At 52.9% G+C, this 24785-nt stretch overlaps 1 protein-coding gene across 1 annotated transcript; it reads left to right on the top strand.

The window, feature by feature from the left end:
* The first annotated feature begins 8430 nt into the window (after positions 1-8430).
* On the top strand, positions 8431-23947 carry CD34 (CD34 molecule). The gene is made up of 8 exons (XM_041427158.1): positions 8431-8760; positions 14947-15081; positions 15926-16176; positions 16262-16351; positions 19240-19387; positions 20057-20103; positions 20872-21036; positions 22337-23947. Exons 1-8 carry the CDS (start codon positions 8712-8714, stop codon positions 22517-22519), a joined length of 1068 nt encoding a protein of 355 aa, XP_041283092.1. The 5' UTR covers positions 8431-8711; the 3' UTR covers positions 22520-23947.
* Positions 23948-24785: the final 838 nt, after the last annotated feature.

A 24785-nucleotide genomic window follows, 5' to 3' on the forward strand; every position in this document is an offset into this window, starting at 1 on the left:
CACCCCAGAGCTTTCTCTAAATGATGCGGTGTCACCTCCCATCACCAGCCCTTCCCTGAAATAACAGATGGGGCTGGGGCAGCTCTGTCCCACAGGACTGCACGGAAAGTCCTTTTAGGTGGGAAAAAACCCCTCAGTTCAGAGCATTCCTCATCCCCAGCTCCCCGTGTGAATTCCCTCAGTCCTCCCACTGGCCAAAGCCACGCTGAGCAGCACTGGTGACCCTGCTGTGGCCACCAAGGTGCCACCCTGAGCATGGAGGGGACACAGGGGAGAGCCCTTCCTGGCCCTGAAACCCTTCCAGCTGCTCTGGGAGCACCCAGAGCCATTAACTCTGTCCCTGCAGGAAGTTCTGCACCTTGGTCATTCCTAATGCATTTTTTATTCTCCCATAAATATATTTTTTTTTTTCACACAGGAAGAAAAGTTTGGGATGGTGCCCACAATTTGGATGCCTTCTCATGGAACCATGGAATCACAGAGTTATAGAATGGCCTGGGTGGGAAAGGACATGAAAACTCATCCCACCCCAGCCTTGCCATGGCAGGGACAGCTTCCACTGCTCCAAGCCCTGTCCAGCCTGGCCTTGGGCACTGCCAGGGATGGGGCACCCTGTGCCAGGGCCTGCCCACCCTGATGGAGAAGGATTTATTCCCAACATTCCACCCAAACCCCCTCTCAGTGCTTCCTCAGGCAGCCCCTGTCAGCAGCGCTGTGTGAGACACCCCGTGGTTTGCGGGGTAAAGCAGCACAGTGATTTTAATTGCTAATTCTGCGGGATGTTCCTCTGGAATGTGCCTGTCCTGTGAGTCCCACTCCTCCTGAGCTGGCCCTCGCTCCCCTTCCCAGGAGGTTTCCCTGGATTCCATCCACTTCCACATGCGCTTTGATTCCCAGCCATCCCGGGAGCTTTTTGTTCTATTATTCACCACGGGTCTGTGTTGTCTGCGCTTATTATGAGCCATCAGAAGGTACCTGGGAGTCTGCAGCCTTCCCAGCCACTCCTATTGTACAAACACATCAATAAATAAGCGCTGTCTGAATTTAGCTGTGAGCTCGTAGCTGCTGGCAGAGCCCTGTCATTTTTCCAGGTCATCTGGCACTGCAGTTAAAACAGTTTTGCTGTTGCATCCTTCTCTTCGGGAGACAACCAAAGAAGCGGCTCTTAGGCTCCTGTTTCTTTTCTATTTATCCCTCTAAGAACAAGGACACGACTCCCAGCCCCAGACAAAAGAGGGGTGGGAAGGCAGAGCAGCAGGAGTCAGTAATGACCGAGGACGCTCCCGTCCTGCATCTGAACAAATCCTCCTTTGAAAAGCAGAAAGCCTCTTCCCTCTGGGACCTCATTTCCCAGGTAGCAAAGAGCATCACTTTGTCACCAGCAATTGCCAGGGTGGAGAGCAGAGCCCTGTGCAGCCCCTGGTGTTGTCCCCTGGGGCTGATTTCTGTGCCACCTCTGGGTCCCACATCCCCCTGCTGCTGTTCACCCAAAGCCATCCCTTTATTTCCTAATTACAGTTTCCCTCTCACAAACACCACAAAAGTTGAGGGTTTTTTTAAGGCTGAGCTTCCTCTGCATGAATTACAGCTGGAGGGGGGCATAACCCTGGAAACAGAGGCAATGGAACTGAGATTTTTCTTTTTTTTTTTCCCTAATTCCCTGGGCAGAGGGGATGCTCAGCAGGAGCCAGCCAGGCTTCTGGCAAGTGGAAACTTGGGATCAACAAGGAGACCCATCAGGTGGCTGGGTTTGAAGTATATTTGTAAAGATGTTTAATTTAATAAATTAAACACAGAAAAGCAGCCAGTAGGAGACAATTTTTCACCAAAAGGTTGGTCAAGAATTAGAAAAGACAACCCAGGGGTGGAGTCCCCATCTCTGGAGGGATTTAAAAGATGTGTGGATGTGGCACTTGAGGCCATGGCTGGGATTGGAATGTCAAAACTCTTTTCCAACCTAAAGGATTCCACGACCCCATAACTGCATTTAGAACGAGCAGCATTGCAAGGAGTGTTTATTTAGAATTAAATTTTAAATTAAACATCTCTTCCATCTGAGATTCTGCTCACTTGGAGCCTCCACAAGGTGCAGTGCTGGCGATGGATGGGGAGCCCCAGCCATGAATCCAGCTCCTACCTGTTCCTATGACATCCAAAATCGGAGAAATAAATTGCAATTAGCAGCTGCAGAGCTGGATGGAGGAGCCAATCTTCCCCCTGAATTACCAGACTTATGCTTTAATGATTTTTATCAGTGTTTCATGGTGCTGCTGTTTATTATAGTTAAACATTTTGGAGGGGGCAGCGATGGAAAGCAATCAATGAAATAAAGTTAATGAGAATCCAACAGCATCCAGGGCTCTGATGGATGGGGACAGGAATGTCCAGCTCTGTCCTCTCCTCTCTGCCCTCTCACCTTCCTGCAGCTCCTCCTTGCTCCTGGGATGTTCAACTCATCTTGGAACATTCAAACTGATGGGGAAATATCCAGAAAAAAATTAAAAAATAGATTTTGAGGGTGGCTGGGTACCTCAGCACACTGCCCAAAACCACACTTGGTGCATCTGCTGGCACACGGGGGTGCAGCTGCACCCTGCAGAGATGGGAAATTCACTCATTTACCCTTCCCAAGGGATTATCAGAAAATCCCAGGATGGTTTGGGTTGGGAGGAACCTTAAAAATCCTCCAGTTGCACTCCTGCCGTGGCAGGGCCGTCTTCCATTCTCTCAGGTTGCTGCAAGCCCTGTCCAGCCTGGCCTTGGACACTTCCAGGGATGGGACAGCAATTGAAATACTGGTTTTAGAATTAAAACCCATATCTAGATATATCTATATATAGATATATCAAGATATAGATATATAGATATATAGATATATCGAGATATAGATATATATGGCTTATATATTTTTCTCTATTTTTTTAACTTGAGCAAATTCTTGCCTCTTCATATCCCTTCCAACTGAATTTAACTGTGCTCTGCTATTTATCACCCTCTTGCACAGCTACTGCTCAGCCACTTACACACAGCAGAATCATTTCTCCAAGAGAAACAGCTGGAAAAAAAACCCTTCAGAACCTCAGTCTTCTGCTCTTCAGATCATACATTTTATCCCAAAAAGCTCTTGGAAAAAAAAAAAAAAAAAAGAAAAGAAGAAAGATGAATGGCTGCTGCAAGTCTAACACACTGTTAATAAAAGTGGTCCATTAAAACAAATTGCTCGCTATGATCATCCTGCTAAAATCAATATCTTCAAATAATAAAGCAAATACCAAGTGCACACACGGCTGCAGTCAGGCAAACCATCTGCTGGGGAGACTGCTGAGGAGTTTTGTGCCTGAAACTTTCACTCTGAGGCTTCGAATGGAATCAGGGGATGCTCATTTGCTGCCTCCTGCAAAGTGCTCGGCGCTCTGGGGGCTGTGAAAAATGTGTGTTTTATGATTGGCTTTTTGCAAATATTAAAATGAATATTATATGTGCTGTGTTAGAACGTTATACTGCATGAATCCTTTTAAACAGTGCATTAAATATCGTTTTAAGTTCTAAGATAATATTAAAATAGGAACTATGCAGTGTAAGATACTTTTCTAACCAGCTCAAGGGATGGATAAGATAATCAAGAAATTCTTCACAGAGGTAACAGCAACAAGACACCAAAATCCCAAACTAAGAATTATTACCTCCTTACTGGGAAGGACCACACTTCGAGGGACCAAGACAAGACAACTGATTTACAAGATGAGGGGGGGAAATTAACAATAATCAAAAAAATCTCTAGTTTAAAAATAATGCATACATAATGTATGAGATGTATGAATATGCAACAGGCTATTACTTTTACAGGTTAATATTTTGTTAACCACACTTTCAAGAGGAAAGCACCCAAACATTCATAATCCTTTGCTTTTTAATTGTCCTAATTCTGATTGTCCAAATTCTTATTACTCTAATGTGTATTGCTATTTTTATAAAAATTTTATTATTATTAAACTTTTTAAAATTTTAAAACAAGTGATTGGTGTTTTTCACACGGGCCATTCCCAGCTCTTTAACCCCTGGAAGGAGCAGGCTGTGATGGAAATCAAGACACTTGAGCGTTTTTCCATGAAATCTTCCTCAGAGGAACATCCTCCTGCAGCAGCACAGGAGGGGGAGTGAGCCAGGAGGAATTTCCCCCAAAAACAAGGTGAGAAGGGGCAAACCCTGCAGCCTGCAGGGAGGGGATGCTTTTCCCAGCCACAGGAAAAGGGGTTTGGGTGGGAAAAAATGGAATTCTGGCACAGGATGAGCCGGGAGATGCTCGCTGCAGTGACCTGGAAACAGTTGGAGCAGCAGAGGCAGGAAACCAGCCAGGCTGCCCCAGCTCCAGGGCTAAATAAAGCCCTTTGTTGTCCTGGGATGGAATCCCTCCTGGGTTTGAGACGGGAAGGAGGAGGTCCATCCGTGGAGATGATATCTCCTCATCAGCACGGCAGAAGCGCAGCTGAGGGGACAAGGAAATCCATCAACAGCCCTGAAACTCACCCAAAAAAACCCTCAAATGGTGCTTTTGGTGCTCTGGGGGGAATGGCTCTCACTGGAGTCCTGGTAATGCAAAAAAGAAGGATTCAGGGAGAACTTTTAGCACCTCCCAGTCTCCCCAGCACCCTCCTGGGCAGGAGGGCACTGCCAGGGCTCCTCAGGACAGCCTCGTGTAGAAATTACACCACCATGCAAATCCCAGCACCATAAAACCAACGGGTGACAAGATTTGAAGGAAATCTCAACAAGGGTGATGCTGTCAGGGCAGATTTGGGGCTCTTTGCCCCTTTTTAGGTGAATCCCATCAGTCCATCCCTCAGAACTGGATCCCATCAGTCCATCCCTCAGGAAGCGAATCCCATCAGTTCATCCCTCAGAACTGGATCCCATCAGTCCATCCCTCAGGAATTCCTGCTCAGGGCAGAGTTTGTGTTCTCCTGCAGAGAACCAAAGGTCCCAGGAACCAAAGGACCAGGATTTGGTGCTGCACCAAAGCAGATGTGATCCCAAGAGCATTTTCCTAGGAGAAACAACCCAAAGTGCACTAAATCCCATTTTATTTGCAGCTCCATGCTCTGCTGGGCCTGCCCACCATTCCCAGAAGCTGGATCTCCTCCTGCAGCCTCTCCTCCCCTTCCATCAGCAGTTTTGGGCTGAGTGTGCTGGATGTGGGACAGGGACATTTCCAGAAGGAGCTGCTCTGTCTGGGAATGGGGTTGGGTGTTGGGATGCAGACCTTGTGTCTTTTGGGGTTTTCTCGTGGCGTGGCCCTGCTCCAAGAGCCTCCAGGTGCCTCTGGAAGTGCTGTGGGGAGCTCTGCTCGCTCCACTTGAAGTGGGAAAGTTATTAAAATGCTTTGGAACCCGGAGGTGGGTGCAAGGCTGATTTATTTGATGTGCTCCTGCACAGGAATAGCCCTCAAACACTGCACACCCCCTGGGTCAGCAGTGCTGCTGCCTTGGGAGGATGGTGGGAATGGGATTGTTTCATCTGTCCGAAATAGTAACTTTTAAGAGGTGAGGAAATGACTGCACCAAAACCATTGTGTGCCATCTGCCTGCTAAAATACTTATAGAAAACATGTTTCCTGGCATATAGCTTCCCAGCCATATGTCTATTGCATCATTCACAATCAAATTAAATCACCCTTAAACGCTTGGACAAAATCCCAGCCCGTGTGAGCGAGCCTTCATCGCCGTGCTGCACAAAATTTGGACACTTGATCCCCTAAATGTTGGGCTGGAATTGGCTCAGGCGTTGCTAACCTGATACAGCTGATGCTGAGTGCTGAGTGAGATAATTCAAGGCCGTGTTCCTTATGGTGGGCAGGCAATTTCTGCCTATAAAAACGTGTTGGGGCTCTGAGAGAAAGGAAATAACTCTGCAGGATTTGCCCTCAACACGCTCAAGTTGTAGCCATGAGAAAAGGTGCCTCCCACTCATGGAATCAACAGAAATAACTGGAGGGCCTGCTCACAGCTGGATATTTGGGATATTTGGGATATGCTCAGAGCCCTGTGCACAGGAACATCCACAAGCAAAGCCTGGCCTGCTCTGTGCTAGGCTGGGTCAGATTTTTGTCAGCTGAGGGGGGAGCAGGGTCCCAGTGCCACCACCCCGTGTGCCCAGCACAGCAATTCCTGTGCCACAGGAATGGCCAGCATAGATCTGCCCACAGGAATGCTCTGAGGACAGTGCTTCCAGTTAAAGAATAATCTTAATAAATCCCTTTTTCTGTGGGTTTGTGGCTCTTCCTTTGAGGAAACGCTGGATTTCCCTGTGCTTAGCTGAGCCACCCTCCCAAAAGGAGTTCTGTGGGATGTTCTGACACGGGCAGTGCATAAACAGGAATGAAATCCCACATCCCTGACACAGGGAATGTCCTTCCAACCCAAAGCAGCTTCCACTGGAAACCAAACCCACGAGCTTCCCCGGCACGGTGGCTGCCAGGCCCGGCCACAGCCTATTTTTAGTCCAGCTCTCTATTTCTGGGCTGCTTTTGAAAGGTGAAACAAACCCAGCAGCCAAACCCGGATGATCCCGTTGGTTTCTTTACCCAGGAGCAGCCTGGGCTGTGGAAAGTGTCCCTGTCCACAGCAGGGGTGCAGTGGGATGGCCTTTAATGTCCTTTCCAACCCAAACTCCTCTGTGGATCTACCACTCTGATTTTCAGTCTTGTTATTCCACCCAAATCCTCACTCTCATAGACAAAAACATATCTGTTATTTAAATAAGACTCTCGTCTCGCTCTGCCTTTCACATTTCATCTCTGAATTCATTTTCTGGGCTGACATGCAATGTAAAACCTGGTTACACACTGAGTCAGGCGCTTCCCAATGTGTGTGCGTGTGTGTTTGAGGGAGGAAAAAGGGAAAAAAAGGGAAAATTCTTGGTGGGAGCTGCTGGAGTCAGCAGGGCTGTGCCCACACTCAGGTTTTAGACCACATTTTATCGGGATATTTTGGCCTTTCGCAGAGCTGTGTGTCTCTGTCAGTCAGTAATAGATTACTGAACATAATAGAAATCTTTATATAGATGTTGGAGCCCTTTGCTGAGCCACAGATGTTTCCTTCCAAGAAACATTTTCCTGCCACAGAATCAGAGAAGGCTTTGAGTTGGAAGGGACATTTAAACGTCATCTCATCCAGCTCCTGTACTATGCTAAAAGCAAAAGCTACTGGAATTTTGTCCTACAATAAATGTGGAAATACTATTTGAGGATTTCTTTGTAGGTAACACCATCCTGTTCTTTTTGTGTGTTCTTTAATCCTTTTCTGGCTGCAGTGAAATGATGGCCATTCCTGCCCAGAGCAGGGGTTTACAATGAGTTTTTGGGTCCCTTAAAACCCAGAGGAGTTTCTGTGACTCTGTGACTGTAGAAGTGTTACAGGAGCATCCAGGAAAAGAGAATACATTGAGTAAGAGCTTCCTCATCCTTCTTTCCACAGCTTTCTTTCCTGTCCACCTCATTTTTCAATTTCCTGTTCCCAATGACTCCTTTAGTCACCTCATCATCCAGCTATAAAAAAAAGATTGAATTAATCCTGAACTGGAGTTGTTTCCCAAGCGTTCATCTCTTATTTTTTTAATACCCAAAGGCCATAATTTGACTCCCAGACTGGTTTGGATTGGAAGGGATATTAGGGATCCTCTCATTCCACCCCCTGCCATGGGCAGGGACACCTTCCCCTATCCCAGGCTGCTCCAAATCCCATCCAAGCTGGCCTGGAACATTCCAGGGACGGACATCCCTGTGAGGACACGGAGCATCCCTCATCCTGCTCTTCCTGAGCTGCTCCCACGTGTGCCTGCAGTGCAGAAGCAGAGCCAAGTTTCCCACTTGGTGAGGCTCAGCTGGCAATAAAAAACCGCAGCCAGAGCTCCGTGCTGCTCCCAGGGCTCCCACAAAGCATTCCTAAGGAGCTCAGGGAAGTTCCTGCTCTCCCATCCTGCTCCTGCTCCAGCTTTAGTGTCAAAGCTTTTTGCCTGTGGGTTTTTCTCTGCCCCAGACCTTCCCTAACCCGTCTCACTCGCGCTCCCTGTTTAATTTAGTGCAGCTAATGGAGTTACTTCTCCCCAGCTCAGCGATGATTTCACATCCTTGAGTTCCCCGCTTAATTTGCCGAGAAAATTTCTGATTCTGAAGCCCATTTTGCAGCATTCCCCTGTTTTCCACAGCACCAGGACCACGCTTGGGGCTCTCTGGGCTGGATCTGGGTTTCCCCCCAGCTCTGCTCTCCCGGGGCTGGGTTTGCTTTGGCTGGGCTGTGTGCCTGCATCCAGCTGCACCAGGCTGTGTCCTGCCCTCCTTGGACAGGAAAGCAGCAGCTCTCAGGAAAGAGTTAATCCCAGCGAGCCTTTGGGATCCTTTGCTGGGGAGAGGGCCGATCTCCTGTTTGTTTTGAAGCTGCTGGCAGGAAAGCGGGGAGGAGAAAATTACCTAAGTGATAGCGAGCTTGCCACGAACTATATAAAACTGGGGAAATCAAAGCCCAGAAACTCCACCTCGCAGTCCTGGAGCACAAGCACAACCCCTGAAGAGAAACCCACCCCAGCAGTGAGTGATCTCAAAGGCTTGAACTCCAACCAAGCTGCATGAGCTCAGAGCTGCTGCGGGACTGAGCAGCCCGGGCTGTCCCGGCCGGATCCCCGGGAGCAGGGAACGCTGTTTGGGAATTCCCAGAACCATGGAGTGCAGGCAGCTCCTCTGCATCCTCTGCCTGCTGGAGCTGGCTGGTGAGTACCGATGTCCCCAAGCCCGGGTGACAGCAGGGACCAGGCGTGGGGCAGCTCCTGCGAGCAGCAGCCGGGGGGAAGATGCTTCTCCAGGAGTTTGGGATGCTGTCCCACCCTAAAACCTCACAGCTGCTCTAAAAGGGACAGGAATGGGGATCTAAACTGCCCACAAACTCCTGGGTACCACGAGGAGTTGTCCCTGCACACAGGGAGTGCAGCCACAGTTCAAGCTGTCTCTCAGCCCGCGCTGGTGTAAACGAGCCACGCTTTTGTTTTGTGGTTGGAACTAAACATTTGCTGAAAATCAAATGAGTCTCCATAAATATTAAAATCTCCTATTGCAGCTCTTCAAATATTCATCATGCGAAGCGATGAATAACAGCAGCGAGGTTTTTCTCTAGGTGTTACTTTTTAAAGGGTTATGTTTTAGGGAAATATTATCACTTTTGTCCCAAACCCAACAGCCATGAGGTAATAAAAAAGGACTCAAAAAGTGAAGCAGCACTCTGTGTGTTGCCTGGTGTGCTGGGACAGGAGCCAGGAGCCTGCGGGTGTCTCCTCAAATGTGATTTTTTTTCTTACTCACATGAATGTGAGCGAGGAGATCTATTGCAGGAATTTGCTGGGTTTTGTTCTCCTGTTTCACAGAGCTCCTTTCATGTTCCCCTGGCTGCCCAGGTAAATTGCTCACCTGAGCTGCTGGCTGACCCTCCAGTCTTTGTTAATTTTAAAGGAATTAAAAAAAAAAAACAACAATTTTATGTGAGAAAAATGGCATTCAGGGCTGTGTGGTTGGGCTGAAGTGAGCGAGGGTGTGAGACAAAGGTGTGAGGCAAACCTCGAGCTTCAAACCTCCAGTTCCAAACCTGGAGCTCCTTGTACAGAACAAAAGAGATGGAAAAGTGATAAAAAGCTCAGATTTTGGAAGGACAAAGCTAGCAGGCAGCAAGGGCTTTGATGCTTTATGCAAAATGTGCTTGCACAGCCCATCATTCCTGCAGGATATTCCTGCCTGGAAGGTGGAGGAGGTTGGTTTATCCTCGGTGTAGCTGCTGGGAAAAATCATCCTCGGGGCTCTGCTCGTTCCTCAGCTCCGTGGGGAGTCCCAGAGAACCCATCAAAGGCTCCAGCTGTGCAACTCCCCTGGAAATGCCAGCTCTGTGTCTTGGGGCTGAAGCTGCTCCTGGCAGGGTGGGAGCACGGGGCTCCTCCTGCTCCCAGGGCACCTGCAGCTAAAGGCACGTGGATTACAGGAAAAAACCCACACTGGGGCAGGGCAGGAGCCCTGCAGATGTGCTGTGTGTGGGGTTTGCTGTGGGGAGCATGGGGCTTGGTTCTGGGATCCAGAGCCAGGATCCAGAATCCAGCCTGGTCCAACCCCAGGGGAGCAAATCCCAGGGAAAGCCAACCCCAAATCCAGGAGATGCTCCTTCTGCCGGGTGCTTTGGGGTTCCTCCCGAGTTCCAAGGAGGGGATTGGAGCCAGCCCTGCTCTGCAGAGCGGGCTGCAGTTCCCAGACCCTCCCAAGCCCCTGGGAGGATGCTGTGAGCAGCTTGTGTTGGGAAGCTGGGGATGGATAAAGCACATGGAGAGCTGTCCTGCGCTTGTCCCAGAGTCTTGTACCTTGTCCCTCCGACCTAACAATTTGTACCTAATAAAAACACTTCATTCCTTCACTTAGCCTTTCATCTTTCTTTTTTACATGTTTTTCATTCGACTCTGCCAATCTTGATTTTTAGAAAAGTCTCTTTTCTTGCCATTTTCACACGTTCTTTCTTTCCTCCACTCCTTTTGCAACACTTATGAAAGTTCTGACTATCAGGAAAGGAAAAAGAGACTTTAAAACTTCCAGCTGCTCGAGTTTAACATCCTTTAGAGGCTGCTGCTCCAGCCAGGAGAAATCTCAACCCTGGGAAGGTGCTGGGCTGCCCAAGAGGCCCCAGATCCAAGGAAAGCCTGGGAGCAGCAGCTGGGCTTTGGTGGGGCAGCTCGGGGGGCTCCCCCAGCCCCCCACCCCCGGCCCCACACCCACATCCTGTCTGGGCCAAGGAAAAGGGGGAGGGAAGGAACTTTTATCAGATATTTCCAGAGGGAAGAGGGCTCCACCCGCTTGAATTCCTGCCACATGGCTGGGAGCTGGAGCTGGAAAGGCATGAGTAATGCCGGCTGGAGTGCTTGGAGGGGCTGCTGGGGGAGCTGGGGCTGGCTGCGGCCCCAGGGCTCTGCATCCCCCAGCCAGAGCCCCTTTCCAGCATCCCCAGAGCTCCTCTCCTGCATCCCCCAGCCCAGAGCTCCTTTCCAGCATCCGCCAGCCCAGAGCTCCCCTCTGCATCCCAATCCAGAGTTCCCTTCCTGCATCCCCACAGCTCCTCTCCTGCATCCCAGAGCTCCAGAGTCCCTTTCCAGCATCCCCAGATCTCCCCTCCTGAATCCCCAGAGCTCCTATCCTGCCTCCTGTGGTCCCTTTACTCTCCTGTTCTTCATCCCATGGCTCCTCACCCTCCCCTGCAGCCCTGGCACCAGCAGTGCCCCTGTGCCAGCTCAGGGCATCCCATCCCATCCCATCCCATCCCATCCCATCCCATCCCATCCCATCCCTTTTCCTTGTGTGTGTTTCAGTGGGAACACTTGAGGGGACACACCCCCAGCCCAGACCTCTTCTCCTGCATCCCCACAGCTCCTCTTCCGCATCCCTGGAGCTCCCCTCCTACATCCCAGAGCTCCAGAGCCCTTTTCCAGCATCTCCAAAGCTCCCCTCCTGCATCCCATAGCCCAGAGTTCCCCTCCTGCATCCCCAGAGCTCCTCTCCTGCATCCCGTGGTTCCTTTACCCTCTGTTCTTCATCCCATGGCTCCTCACCCTCCCCTGCAGCCCTGGCACCAGCAGTGCCCCTGTGCCAGCTCAGGGCATCCCATCCCATCCCATCCCATCCCATCCCATCCCATCCCATCCCATCCCATCCCATCCATCCCATCCCAGGGAACAAACCCTGCTGAAGGCAGAGCTGGAGGAGCTCCCCTGGCCCAGGGCTCGTGTCTCAGGTGCCCAAGGAGCCACAGGCTGAGCAGAGGGTTTGCCAGAGGGGAATCAGCTCAGGGGTGCAGGTCCTGCCTGCAGATTCCCAGAGGGATTCAGCTCCCCCAGTTCTGTTTGCTGTGGGTCAGGGTTGGGATCCAGTGATGGAAACTTCCCTCCTCTTTCCTGAACCTTTGCCACTGCAGAGCTTTTTTGTGGCCCTGGCTTAGTGCTCAGGGATGAGTCTTGGAGCAAGTTTAACATTTATATTGTTGCCTTTATTCAATCTAAGATCCTTCCTAAGCCCCATTATTAAAATATCTTTTAAAACTCATTTAGTTTTTAAAACCTAGGTGGGTGAACACAGTGGGTGCTGGGAAGTGCAATTTTCTTTCCCATCTCTGCATGGTTTTGCTCCTGCACGTGCTTGCATTGCCAGGTGAAGATTTCTCCCAGGTTAATAAATAGCTTGGCTTAAACTCTAAACCCTCAATCCTAACAAATTGACAAAGTTTAATAAAGCCATTAAAAATGTATGGTGCAATAAATAACCCTCTTTAGCTGAGCACCACGTGGATTATCCAGCCCACATCTGGATCATTATTTATCTCATGAGCCCAAAGATTTCACAAAAACCCTCATCCCCGTTGTGTGGAAAAGCTCCTGCACATGCTGCAAGAAAGGCAAGAAAAAGAAATGCAGAGTGACAGCTCCTGTCCCAAATCACCCCGAGAGCAGCCAGGCTTCAGTCCAACACCCAGAGCTGAAAAGCTTTGGTGAGGAATTCCCCGGGTGCTCTGCAAACACCTGGAGGAGTTCAAAGGTGCCTGGGTGGCACCAGGGAGGTCAGGCCAGGAGCTGCACTGGGCTGGAGATGTGAGGACAGAGCTGGGCCTAAAGCCTGACCCTGCCTAAACCTGGCCCTGCCTAAAGCCTGGCTCTGCCTAAAGCCTGCCTCTGCCTAAAGCCTGCCTCTGCCTAAAGCCTGGCTTTGTCTAAAGCCTGCCTCTGCCTAAAGCCTGCCTCTGCCTAAAGCCTGGCTTTGTCTAAAGCCTGCCTCTGCCTAAAGCCTGCCTCAGTCTGAAGCCTGCCTTTGCCTAAAGCCTGCCTCTGCCTAAAGCCTACCTCTGCCTAAAGCCTGGGCCTGCCTAAAGCCTAGCTATGTCTAAAGCCTGGCTCTGCCTAAAGCCTGGCTATGTCTAAAGCCTGGCTCTAGCTAAACCCTGCCTCTGCCTAAAGCCTGCCTCTGCCTAAAGCCTGGCCCTGCCTAAAGCCTGGCTCTAGCTAAACCCTACCTCTGCCTAAAGCCTAGCCCTGCCTAAAGCCTGCCTCTGCCTAAAGCCTACCTCTGCCTAAAGCCTGGCTATGTCTAAAGCCTGGCTCTAGCTAAACCCTGCCTCTGCCTAAAGCCTGCCTCTGTCTAAAGCCTGGCTATGCATAAAGCCTGCCTCTGCCTAAAGCTTAGCTATGTCTAAAGCCTGCCTCTGCCTAAAGCCTACCTCTGCCTAAAGCCTGGCTCTAGCTAAACCCTACCTCTGCCTAAAGCCTAGCCCTGCCTAAAGCCTGCCTCTGCCTAAAGCCTGGCTATGTCTAAAGCCTGCCTCTGCCTAAAGCCTGGCCCTGCCCCTGGGCTGCTCCTTGCTCTGGGCAGGCAGTTGCTTCCTCCTGCTTTTGATTTGCTCAAAGTCAGCAGGAAAACTCGGTGACTGAAGCAGCTGGAACTGCGCTGCCTTGGAGAAGGAGGAACTTCTCCCCCTGAGCTGAGAGCTGTGCCAGAACCCAAACTCCAGATCCAGACACCTGCAGCGAGCCCTCAGCAGGGCCCCCAAGCAGCTGCAGCCCAGGAGGGGTGGGAGGGATGGGATGGGATGGGATGGGATGGGATGGGATGGGATGGATCAGGATAGGATGGATGGGATGATATGGATAGGATAGGATGGGATGGATGGGATGGGATGGGATGGATAGCATGGATAGGATGGATGGGACAGATCAGGATGGATCAGGATAGGATGGATGGGATGATATGGATAGGATAGGATGGGATGGATGGGATGGGATGGGATGGATAGCATGGATAGGATGGATGGGAGGGATCAGGATGGGCAGCAGCAGTGTGGGCAGCCCCACAGGATCAGTCTGAGCCCCACATTTCCCCTCTGGCCCAGCCTCCAGGAGCAGCAGCTGTGTCCCTGCCACCACGGCCAAAACCAACCCCGGTGCCCTCGGGCTTTGCTCTTCCCAACCCTCCAGGCTCTGTGGAGCTGACCCAGCCAAGAGCAGCTCCTGCCATCCCATGCCCAGTGCCCAGTGCTGTTCCCTGGCTGCAGATCCTGCTCAGGACCTGCCAGAGCTGCTCCATCTCTCAGGGTGGTTTGGGAGGATGAAGTAACTTTTCTTGGAGCTGGGGCTCCCCTGGGCAGAGCTACAAATGAAACAAAACATTCAGTATGATTTTCTCTTTAGTGCCTGGATAAGAATCTTAAACACCAAGAGCCCTGGGGTAGAGACTGGAGCTGTTTGCTGAAAGTGGGAATAGATCCTAGGGAAAGAGAAGCTGAGGAATGGGGAGAAATGCATTTTCATTGACTCACACAGCTCATTCCAGAAGGGAAAGCTGGAAGTGTCATCTCTGTAAGGCAGCAGGAAGCAATATATAAACTTTAGGTTAGAACAGCAAACCACTCTCCAAACATTGTGCTTTACCTCCAAAGATGTTTTCACTCATGAGTCAGGGCTGAGCCCAAGCCAGTGGGAATGTTTCTATTTACTTTGAGATCCTGCCTGCAACTGCAAATCCAACTTATCTATCCTGAGGCACACAAGTGATCTCTTCCAAGGCTTGATTCTTTCCTCCCAGGATTACAAACCCAAACTGCTCTGAAATGCAGCTTTGTGCAGAGCTCTGTGCCTCCACCAGCGAGCTGAGGATGGGGTGGGGTGAGGGCAGAGCCTGTCCTCCCACTCTGGGAGCCCCGGAGCCCCCCAAGGGCTGCACCAGCCTCTGCTGCTCCCCCAGATGAAAAGTTTCACCCCGAGCCTCTCCAGGTGTTTTTCTTGGAGCAAGAAAAAGCGACTTCGGGAGAGCAGCTGAACCTTTCCTGCTCTCCCCCGGGGGCTCAGGGCTGGGCTGGGGCCTCAGCAGCCCCTCAGAGCTCCCTCTTCCCCCAGGCTTTGCTGCTGGGAGCACCACGGCCACCCCCAGCCCGGCAGGAACAGCGAGGGACAGCGGCAGAGGGACAGCCAGCACTGCCACCGCGGCCACCGCAGCCACAGGGGACAGCAGCAGCGCCCAACCAACCTCTGGTAACCTCTGCCTTTGTTCCCTCTGTCCTTGCTGGTAGCTCCTGTGGTCGTGGTTACATTTATTGAGTGCACGTGCCATTGAGGCATGGTTTGTGCTCTGAAAAAAAAAAAAAAACAGGCTGAGTGTGGTCGGAAGGTTTGGTTCCATCCAAAAAAAAAAATCCCACCTGGCAGCTCAGCCCCGTCCTGGTCAAAAGCAAGAGCTCAGTGATGTTTATCTCTGCACACATGTCGGGAGAGCCACCTGTAAGAGTCCCTTTGGGAGGAGAGGACAAGGGGGAATGGCTCTAGGCTGGAGGAGGGAGGTTTAAATAGATCTTGGGAATTAGGAATTGTTCCCTGGCAGGGTGGGGGGTCCTGGCACAGGTGCCCAGAGCAGCTGTGGGTGCCCCTGCATCCCTGGCAGTGCCCAAGGCCAGGCTGGGCAGGGCTGGGAGCACCTGGGACAGGGGAGGTGTCCCTGGGACAGGGGTGACACTGGGTGGGCTCTGAGGTCCCTTCAGCCCAAACCAGTGTGGGGTTCCCTGATGGGAGGCCCAGCTCAGGCTCTGAAGGGCTCTGAAGGGATGGGAGGACGCAGGGAGCCTTTCCCTGGTGCTGTTTGGGATCACAGCCTCCCCTGGAAGCCTCGGGGCCAAGGAGGAGCTGGGGACAATGCCAGGGGAGGGGTGGCCGGTGTCAGAGACGAGCCCGCTGTGGGTGTGTGTAATTAGGCAGCAGAAGCAGGGCTAATGAGCGTTCCCTGGGGAGCCAAGAGCTCCCGGTGCCGGTGTCTCCGTGTCACACACAGGGCTCAGGGCTCTCCAGCTCTCTCCTGAGCCCCTCTCTCTGCATTTCCCCCAAGCTGCAGCCACAGCCGGCTCCGCGGCCACCAGCCCGACGCCACCAGAGCTCCTCGGGCAGCTGAGGAGCAGCCCCCCGCCCAGCGCTGTCCCCACGGCGCTGCCGGGCTCCTCCCCGGGGGTCCCCACCAGCCGGAGCCCCCCGAGCCAGCCCGGGGACAGCGAGCCCACCTCGGGCCCCCCCAGCTCCGCGGCCACCCCCGAGCATCCTGCTGTCCCTGCTGCCACCACAGCCCTGCACAGCAGCCCCCAGGTGAGGAGGGGGCTGCCTGGGGAGGGGGCCGGGCTGTCCCCAGCCCCCGGCAGGGCACCGACACCCCCTGTGCTCTCCCTTGCAGCCCGCCCTCCGTGCCATCAGCTGCCACGGTGCCAGGGACCAGGGTGACACCGGGGCCATCTGCCTGCAGCTCAACGAGTCCAGCACCTGCGTGAGTGTCCCGTGTCCCCTGCAGCCCCGGGCTGTCCCCTGGGGGGTCTCGGGGGTGGGGGGCTCCAGCAGCTCCCCCCGGGCTGCTGCAGGAGGATCCCAAAGGGGAGGATCCCAAAGGGTTCCAGGGGAAATGCGAGCTCCCAGCTGCACAAATCTCCTTTTTAACTTTGAGCTCTGGGGTCAGCTCGGCTTCTAAAGCATCTCCCACCGACAGGAAGGTGCCTTTGTTCTTCTTCTTCCTCTTCCCTGCTGGAAACAAAAGTGCCTTTTTTTGTCTTGCCAAGTGCCCTAGGAAAGAAAACAGGGCATTGCAAGGAGCTGCTCAGCATCCCCAACAACTCCCGAGGGGATCCCAGGCTCTCTGTGACCGGCCTTGGCCTTGAGCACCAAAAATGGGGCATTTTCAACAGCACAGGGGGTCTGCAGGGGTGGGAGAAGAAACCTGGAAGCACAGCCTGCCCCGGAGGGTGGAGGGTGCTGGGTCCTGTGAGACAGCAATGCCCAGGGTGTGAGATATCTATAAAATAGACAATTTAATGTCGTCATTGAGCCCATGGTAGTTAGGCTGAGTGAGCCTGGCTGCACGAGAGTGATTAAATGGCATTTAGGCTCGTTCCTGTGTGCAGGGGCTGCGCTGGAGCAGGAACCCCGAGGGAAACTGCTGGGATCCCAGCTGGAACCCAGCGGGCTCTGCCCCACCTGGGCACGGGCTGTGAGCATCCCAGGGGGAATGAATGGGTGTACAGCACACCCAGAACATCCCAGAGTGAATGAATGGGTGTACAGCCCACCCAGAGCACCCCAGGGGGAATGAATGGGTGGACAGCCCACCCAGAGCATCTCAGGGTGAATGAATGGGTGTACAGCCCCCCCAGAGCATCCCGGGGTGAATGAATGGGTGTACAGCACACCCAGAGCCCCCCACGAAGCACAGGCTGTGAGCATCCTGGGGTGAATGGGTGTACAGCCCCCCCAGAGCATCCCAGGGTGAATGGGTGTACAGCCCACCCAGAGCATCCCAGGGTGAATGAATGGGTGTACAGCACACCCAGAACATCCCACAGAGCCCAGGCTGTGTTCATCCCGGGGTGAATGGGTGTACAACCCCCCCAGAGCATCCCAGGGTTAATGGATGGGTGTACAGCACACCCAGAGCACCCCACGGGGCACAGGCTGTGAGCATCCTGGGGTGAATGGGTGTGCAGCCCCCCCAGAGCATCCCACCCAGCCACGGCTCACACAGCCAGCCCTCCCTCCTCTTGAGCACCCCAAACACCCCCAGCTCCCTGCAGGGCTGTCGGGGGCTCCCACCTGATTTGCAGAAGCAAACAAACTGCACAACTTTGTGGGAGTTGTAAAGCTGGTGTGTTCATTACAGGGTGTGTTAATTACAGCGCTGACCAGGTGGGGATCGTTCCCCTTGTTCCCCCTAAATGGCATCCGTGCCTCTGAGAACTCCAGATTTTTATCTCCCCCTCAAACATCTATGCATTTCACAATAGGTTCATACAAGTTCATTCTGCTGATTTCTCCTTACATTTGCCGCTAATTCTTCTTTATCAGGAAGAATTCCTGGGTCACTTTGCCCTGGGCTGAAGCAGTTCCTTAGAGCTTTTTGCAATAACAGGCACTCGGACCAAGCAGCTACCTTTGCAAGCTACAGATTTATCTCAAAGATGTACATTTCACCTCAACCAAAATGGATTTCTGCTCTGGAAAATGTCCACTCTGTCCCGGGTGGGAGCCGGTGGCTCAGGCTGGACCTGGGAGCCAGAGGAGATCTGTCCTGCCAGCAGGGACCCGTGTCCCTCTCTCCCCCTGGCCTTTCCCGAGGCAAATGAGCAATCAGCTGGCACCCGGCGCCGCTAATTGCAAAGGGAAACTCTGACACTCCGATGAGTTCTTTCCACAGCGCAGAAAGGAAAATACACACTTGGGTCTCTTGTTCCATCTTGGCCTTCCTCCCCCCGCCGCCCCCCGAGCCAAGCTCTATAGAAACAGCTGAAAATGATTTGTTTGTTGTTCTCCCGTGGAGGAGCTGCTGCGTTTTTTGCACTTTCAGAGGATGGAGGGAGCCGGGGATGGTCCTGGACAGCTCTGGGCAGGGGGAGGAGGGCACAGGGGTAGTGTCAGGACAGGGGGGCACTGCCTTCCACAGCCCCAGGCTGGATGGAGCCCAGGGCAGGGCTCAGAGGAGCTGTCTGTGTCTCTGGGGTGGGGGTCAGGGGGGTTGAGCAGGGTTTTAGCAAAGCTGGGCTCTGTCTGCGAGCCTGGCTGTGGCTGGAAATAGCCCCGAGGAGAAAGCCCATCCTGCCTGATCCACACACCGGCCCACAAAGGCTGCAGGTCCTCACTCCTTTTCCTCTTCCTCCCCCAGAGCCAGTGCAGCTCTAAAATGTGAGAAATGTGGTTTTTTACCTAGCCTTTGATCAGCAACCTAGCAAAAACACTGAAGACATTTCCTAAACAGGAAGGCTCAATGCTTCTTTGTTATTTCCCTCCTTTCCCATCCCCTGCCTGGGACTCTGAAACAATAGGGCTCTTCAGTTGTTCCAGCCCAAAAACTGGGGAGACTTGCCATGCGATTCAGAGCCTAAATTTAGCTTTGTTTAAATGCCATTTTCAGGAGTTGCTAATAATATCTTCATTTAATTTATTCTCATTAAGTTGAGACGTGAGAAATGAGCACCTCCACCTCCAAGGTGTTGGGGCTCTGGGCAGTGCTGGAGTGGGAGGGGAGGGTCTGACACCCAGATCAGCTTTGCAGGGCACAGAGAAGCCACCAAAATTCAAATGGGAAAGCACAACACCTCCGCCAGCATGGCCGAGGCAGAGAATTGCTCAGTTTGCTTGGATTAATGGCTGCTCTTCCTGAAAATTTGGCAGGAGCACTTTCTGGAGAGGAAGGGGTTGGATTTATGGCAAGCACTGTGTGAAAACAGAACCCACAGCGTGGAGCTCCCCTGCGAGATCAAACTCACTCCATCCAGCCTGGACAGGGACTGTTTGCTCCTCATCCTCAAAGGAGAGAAAGGTCAGTGAGGGATCCCCAGGTGATGGTGTGGGCAGGGGGACAGGGGCTCCTTGTGGGGAAGGGCTGGGATGGATCCTGGGAGGAGAAACCTCTCTGTAGTTCTGCTCTTTCTCCTGGGGTCCTGCTGCACCTCTGGAGCTGTGGAGCTGCCTCCAGGAGCATCCTCAGCTCAGGCAGGCTCTTTGGTGTGCCCTGAGCTGCAGGGTGTGTGATTCATGTCTGGAATGTGTGCACGTGTAACGTGTGTGATGAACATTTAACGTGTGTAACGTGTGTGATAAACATTTAATGTGTGTAACGTGTGTGATGAACATATTTAACATGTGTAAAGTGTGTGATGAACATTTAACGTGTGTAACGTGTGTGATGATCATATTTAACATGTGTAAAGTGTTTGATGAACATTTAATGTGTGTAACGTGTGTGATGAACATATTTAACGTGTGTCATGTGTGTGATGAACATATTTAATGTGTGTAGAGTGTGTGATGAAGATGTAATGTGTGTAATGTGTGTGATGAACATATTTAATGTGTGTAGAGTGTGTGATGAACATATTTAATGTGTTTAAAATGTGTGATGAACATATTTTATGTGTGTAGAGTGTGTGATGAACATATTTAATGTGTGTAGAGTGTGTGATGTGCTCTGCTGTTTTGAACCTTGCAGATCCCGACAAACTTCTGAACACGCTCCAGAAGTCTCACTGGGAAAAGGTAAATCCCTTAAGCAAATTTGGCTGCAAAATGTGCCTGGCCAGGTGGCTGGAGGGATGAGAGCTGTCAGCTGAGGCTGGGGACATGCTGGTGCTGGGACCTGTCTCCAGTCTGGAGGTGCCTGAGGAGGGCAGAGATCCCTGAAGTGCCCAAGGCCAGGCTGGACAGGGTTGGAGCACCATGGGATGGTGGAATGTGTCCCTGCCCATGGCAGGGGTGGCACTGGATGACTCTTAAGGTCCAAGCCAGCCTGGGATTCTGTGGTTGGAGCCAAGCACCAGCAATGCAGCACAAGAGAGCCAGCACAAGCCACGGCTCTGTAAATGCTGAAGTGCCTCCTCAGCAGAGGCCAGACCCAGCAGTAACCCTCAGGATGCAATTGGCACTCGGCTTCTCCAAAGGACCAGGCTGGCACGGATGAATTCCTGCCCCCAGCACTCCCCTGAGGCTCCACTGGCTGCTGGGCTGAGCCCCAGGGGTGCCCAGGGCACGAACAGCAGAGCTCAGAGGGTCTCAGCCGGGCGCTCCAAACCCCGGGGTCTGCTCCAGAGCGCAGAATTCCCTGTGCCACAGGAGACCCCAGGCTGGGAAGGAGCCTGTGAGGCCTCCCAGGGCTGGGGCAGCAAAGCCCAGCTCGGCTGACGTGCAGTTTCCCAAGGAGGTGACAGCAGCATTGTTTGAAGCCTGTGCAGCAGATGCAAACGTTTCCTGTTTGTCCCGCTCCCAGCTCTCTTTGCTCTTTTGCTTTTTTTTTTTTTTCCCCTCCAGTTTGGAATAGAATCCCTTAAAAAAGAGAGCACGAGGAGCCGGCGGGACCCTTCCCAGAGGACGCTGATCGCCCTGGTGACATCGGGGCTGCTGCTGGCGTTCCTGGGGCTGGCCGGCTATTTCCTGATGAGGCGGCGCAGCTGGAGCCCCGCGGGCCAGAGGCTGGTCAGTGCTTACAGGTGGCACAGCCGCAGGTAGAGAGGAGCCCCCCGGCTCAGGGGGGCAGCACGGGGGTGTCCCCACCGCTGTGGCTCTGTGCTCACCCCCCCTGTGTGTCCCCAGCTCGTGGGAAGGACAGGGGCACTGCACAGAGGGAAGGGGGAGCCTCTCTCTCCTCTTCCAAAATCAGCTCCTGCAGCAGCACGGCCCCTGCCCCACACGTCTGACAGGTCTGGCACTTCTTTTTGCTCAGCAGTAAGAGCTCATCCAGCAAGACCCCTGCAGAGCCCCTCCTGAGTCTGTCCTTAACAGTGACTCCCCTTAATTCCCATTCCTTGTGTGAATCCCATGTCTGTACCCGTGCTGCAATAAAGGCAATTTCTCCCCACCAGCCATGGTAATAAAACATATCAAGAAAGAAAGAGGCAGAAATTTCCTATTTCCATTCTCCCCTTTCCAGGCAGGCTGACCCTGAGGACTCCTCCCCTCCAGTGATTTTTGGGGATGTGACCCCTGTCTAAAGCGAGGCTGGGCCACGATTCCCCCACCGCTGCCCAGCGTGAGCAGCTGTGTCCTGGGAGGCCATCGGGGCAATTCCTGGCCAGGAAGGATGTCCCCAGAGCTGTGCCAGAGGCAGGGACACTGCCTCGTGCCCCTGGGGCTGGCAGCAGTGGCAGTGTGTGCCGTGGGACCCCCTGGCAGTGCCAAGCCCAGCTCCAGGTGAGGCATGTCCAGCCCACCCATGGAAAAGGGACTGAGTGAACACCAGCAAGGAGAGAGCTGGGGGCTGCTGAGGGAATTCCAGCTGGGAATTGCCACCTGGCATGGCCAATTCCAGGGCTGCACAACATCTGGGGAATTCTCTTGGGGCCCTGGGTCCTCAGGGGCACCTGCTCCTCACAGCAGCAGCAGCGCCCAGAGCTGCAGAGCTGCACTTCTGCCACGCCTGGCAGCGAGCTCTGCACTTCAAAGGACGGGGAAGGAAAGGGATACAGACAATTTCCATCATTCTCCATTCAATTATGATTTTTCCTTGGCCAAAGTGGCCAGCAGAGGTTCTGTCCCAAGGCAAGGTCAGCTCCAAAACCTGGTGAGGAGAAAACAACAGAACCTGACAAAAAGCTTCTCTTGCAGGTGCTGGAGGGAAAACTGCAGCTCCTGGGTGGTTTTCTTGCTCCACCTTGGTTCAGACCCTCTGCTCTCCTTCTTGCCAGCAGTGTCTGACCTGTGGCTGTTTGTCCCTCTGCCTGGGGACAGCAGGGACCTCTCCCCTTCCCCTCCCTGACTCTGTCCCTTGTGTCCCCAGGCTGAAGACCCCTACTACACGGAGAACGGCAGCCAGGGGAACACCATGCTGATGTCACCCTCGCAGGAGCCGGCGGAGCCGCAGGAGAAGCCGAACCTGAACGGGGGCACGCAGGAGAACGGGACGGGCTCCAAGAACGGCCGCTCGGGCCGGCAGCACAGCCCGGCCGACACCGAGATGTGACCGCGCCCGCAGCCCCGGGGCAGGCAGGCAGCAGATCCCTGCACACACGGGGCCTTCAGACCTTCTGCGCCGTCATTGTCTCTGGGAAGGACTCCAAAACCAGCCTAAAGCACGTGGAGGGACAGAGCTGCCAAAGAGCAGCTCCTTCTCCTCCTCCTCCTCCTCCTCCTCCTCCTCCTCCCGCTGGCCACACAGGACACTTTTCTGCAGCTGTTCTCTGCTTTTGTTGTCAGAAGAACACCAGGACAAATGCCAGTGCCCTTTGGCCTCCCCAGATTTTAGGCAGAGGCAGAGTTTGGCTCCAGGCAGCCCAGATTTCTGGTAGCAATATGTTAGGCCGACTAAAGTAGTGAAATTGGGATTGCAGTGACAAAAGCCTCTCAGGTTTCAGATAGTTTTGGTTAACAGAGTGGTTTATAATCTCATCTTTATGTTTAAGTGCAGGATTTCTTCCTCTTCTGAGACCATCAGGCATTTAACCCCTTCCTGTCTTTTGAGCTCCTCTACTCTTTCCTACTCCAGCAGAATTTGCTGAAGCAAAGTGTGTAAAACTTTCCACATGGAATTGCAGGCTGGAATGTCAACTTCTTTCTCTTTGAATCCTACCAGGATTGTGTCCTGAAGGCTTTTTTAGAGGAGGGAAAAAATCCTTCCCCAGCCTCCTCCTGCCAGGGGCTGGGGATTGTGACAGGCAGAGTTCATCCCTTGGGTGAGGTGGAGAACTCTGGGCAGGGCTGAGGGGCTCCGAGGGTGCCTGGGGCTGGGCACTCTCCCTCTGGCACCTGGGGCAGGAATTTGGGCACGGGAGGTGCCCAAGGGCTCCCAGAGGGATGAGTGGAAGGCAAACCCCCAGCTCTGCAAAGGGCAGAGTTTCTCTCTCTGCGCAGCAGCAGGGACAGGGACACAGAGCAGGGTTTCACTGGGAAATCCCAAACCCAGGAGCAGCAGCAGGAGCAGGAGAGGAGCAGGAGCAGCAGCAGGAGCAGGTCTGAACCCTCTCTGTGCTGACCCTGCTCCCGAGGGAAGCGCTGCTGCAGCCACATCGAGCTCTCAGTGGGAGCCAGGGACTCAGGGCAGGTTTGTTCCCCATCCAAATCACATTTTTAGGGAGCCAAAGCCCTGATTGTGCCAGCCCCGTGCTGCCGGTGCCAGCCCAGGAGGGTGGTGTCCAACACCAGCACCAGCAGCAACCTCCACACCCCAAAAAAACCCCAAAAATGGCCCTCAGAGCTGATCTACCCTCTCAGGAGTGAATTCATCCCAACCTTCTCTCAGTGCTGAACACCTGAGGGAAGGGGTTTTTTTTTCTGGTACAGTGCTCAAAGCAATGACAGCAGCATCCATCACCACCTGGGGCTGTTTTTTTTGTGGGTGCAAGAGTCGCTTAAACGCAATTAAAATATTCCAGGCTGTTTGCTTTGGTGTGAATTGCTTCTCCCGGATCTCATTGTAAATAATCCCGGTTGAAAAAGAAAAATAATAAAGTACAAAAAACCGGTTTCTCGTTGTGTCCTTGGAGCAGCAGCGTGCTCATCCCTGCGGGATGTGTGGCTCTGGCTGCTGCCAGCAGGGTGGGAGGACAACGCCTCACGGAGAGGTTCTTTCCCTGCAGAAATCCCATGACTAAAGGCTCTGGCTTGCTCTGAGCACGTTCCCCTCCCAAAAAAAAAAAAAAAACGTCTGCGGGATGAGTGACGTGCAGCAGGCTGTTACACCTCGCCTGTTTCATTTGTTTGGTTTGATGTTTAAGGTTCATTCCTGGCGAAATAAAAGATACTCCGGAGTGATGTAAGGGCTGGGGCTTGGCCTGGCAGCAGGGAAGTGCACCAGGGGAGGAGCAGGCTGGATATCAGCAGGGATTTCTCCATGGAAAGGGAGGCCAGGCCTCGGCAGGGGCTGCCCAGGGGGGTTTGGGGTCCCCATCCCTGGAGGTGTCACCTGGAGGTGGCACTGAGTGCTCTGGGCTGGGGACAAGGTGGGTTCGATGATCCTGGGGGGGTTTTCCAGCCTCGGCGATGCTGGGGTTCTGTGAGGGTTCCCTCTCTCTGCAATAACCATGTGAAAAACGCCAGTCAGTTGTTTTGTAAAATTTTAAAAGTTTAATAGTAATAAAGTGGTTATAAAAATAGTAATATAATTAGAGTAATAAAATTTGAACAACTGAGATTAGGACAATATGAGATAATAAAAACAAAGAGATATGGACGCCCGGGTACCTTTTTCTGGGCAATAGGAGCCCAGGATTAACAGAGGATTAACCCTTAAA

The sequence above is a fragment of the Onychostruthus taczanowskii genome, unplaced genomic scaffold (assembly GCF_017590055.1).
Source record: "Onychostruthus taczanowskii isolate IOZ18803 unplaced genomic scaffold, ASM1759005v1 scaffold97, whole genome shotgun sequence".
NCBI lineage: Eukaryota > Metazoa > Chordata > Aves > Passeriformes > Passeridae > Onychostruthus > Onychostruthus taczanowskii.

Excerpts from the sequence above, each read along its gene's own strand:
- CD34 (XM_041427158.1), top strand. The coding sequence starts at position 8,712 with ATGGAGTGCAGGCAGCTCCTCTGCATCCTCTGCCTGCTGGAGCTGGCT. Across the intron at positions 15,082-15,925 it reads CAGCGCCCAACCAACCTCTG|CTGCAGCCACAGCCGGCTCC; the intron begins GTAACCTCTGCC and ends ATTTCCCCCAAG. Across the intron at positions 20,104-20,871 it reads AGAAGTCTCACTGGGAAAAG|TTTGGAATAGAATCCCTTAA; the intron begins GTAAATCCCTTA and ends TTTCCCCTCCAG.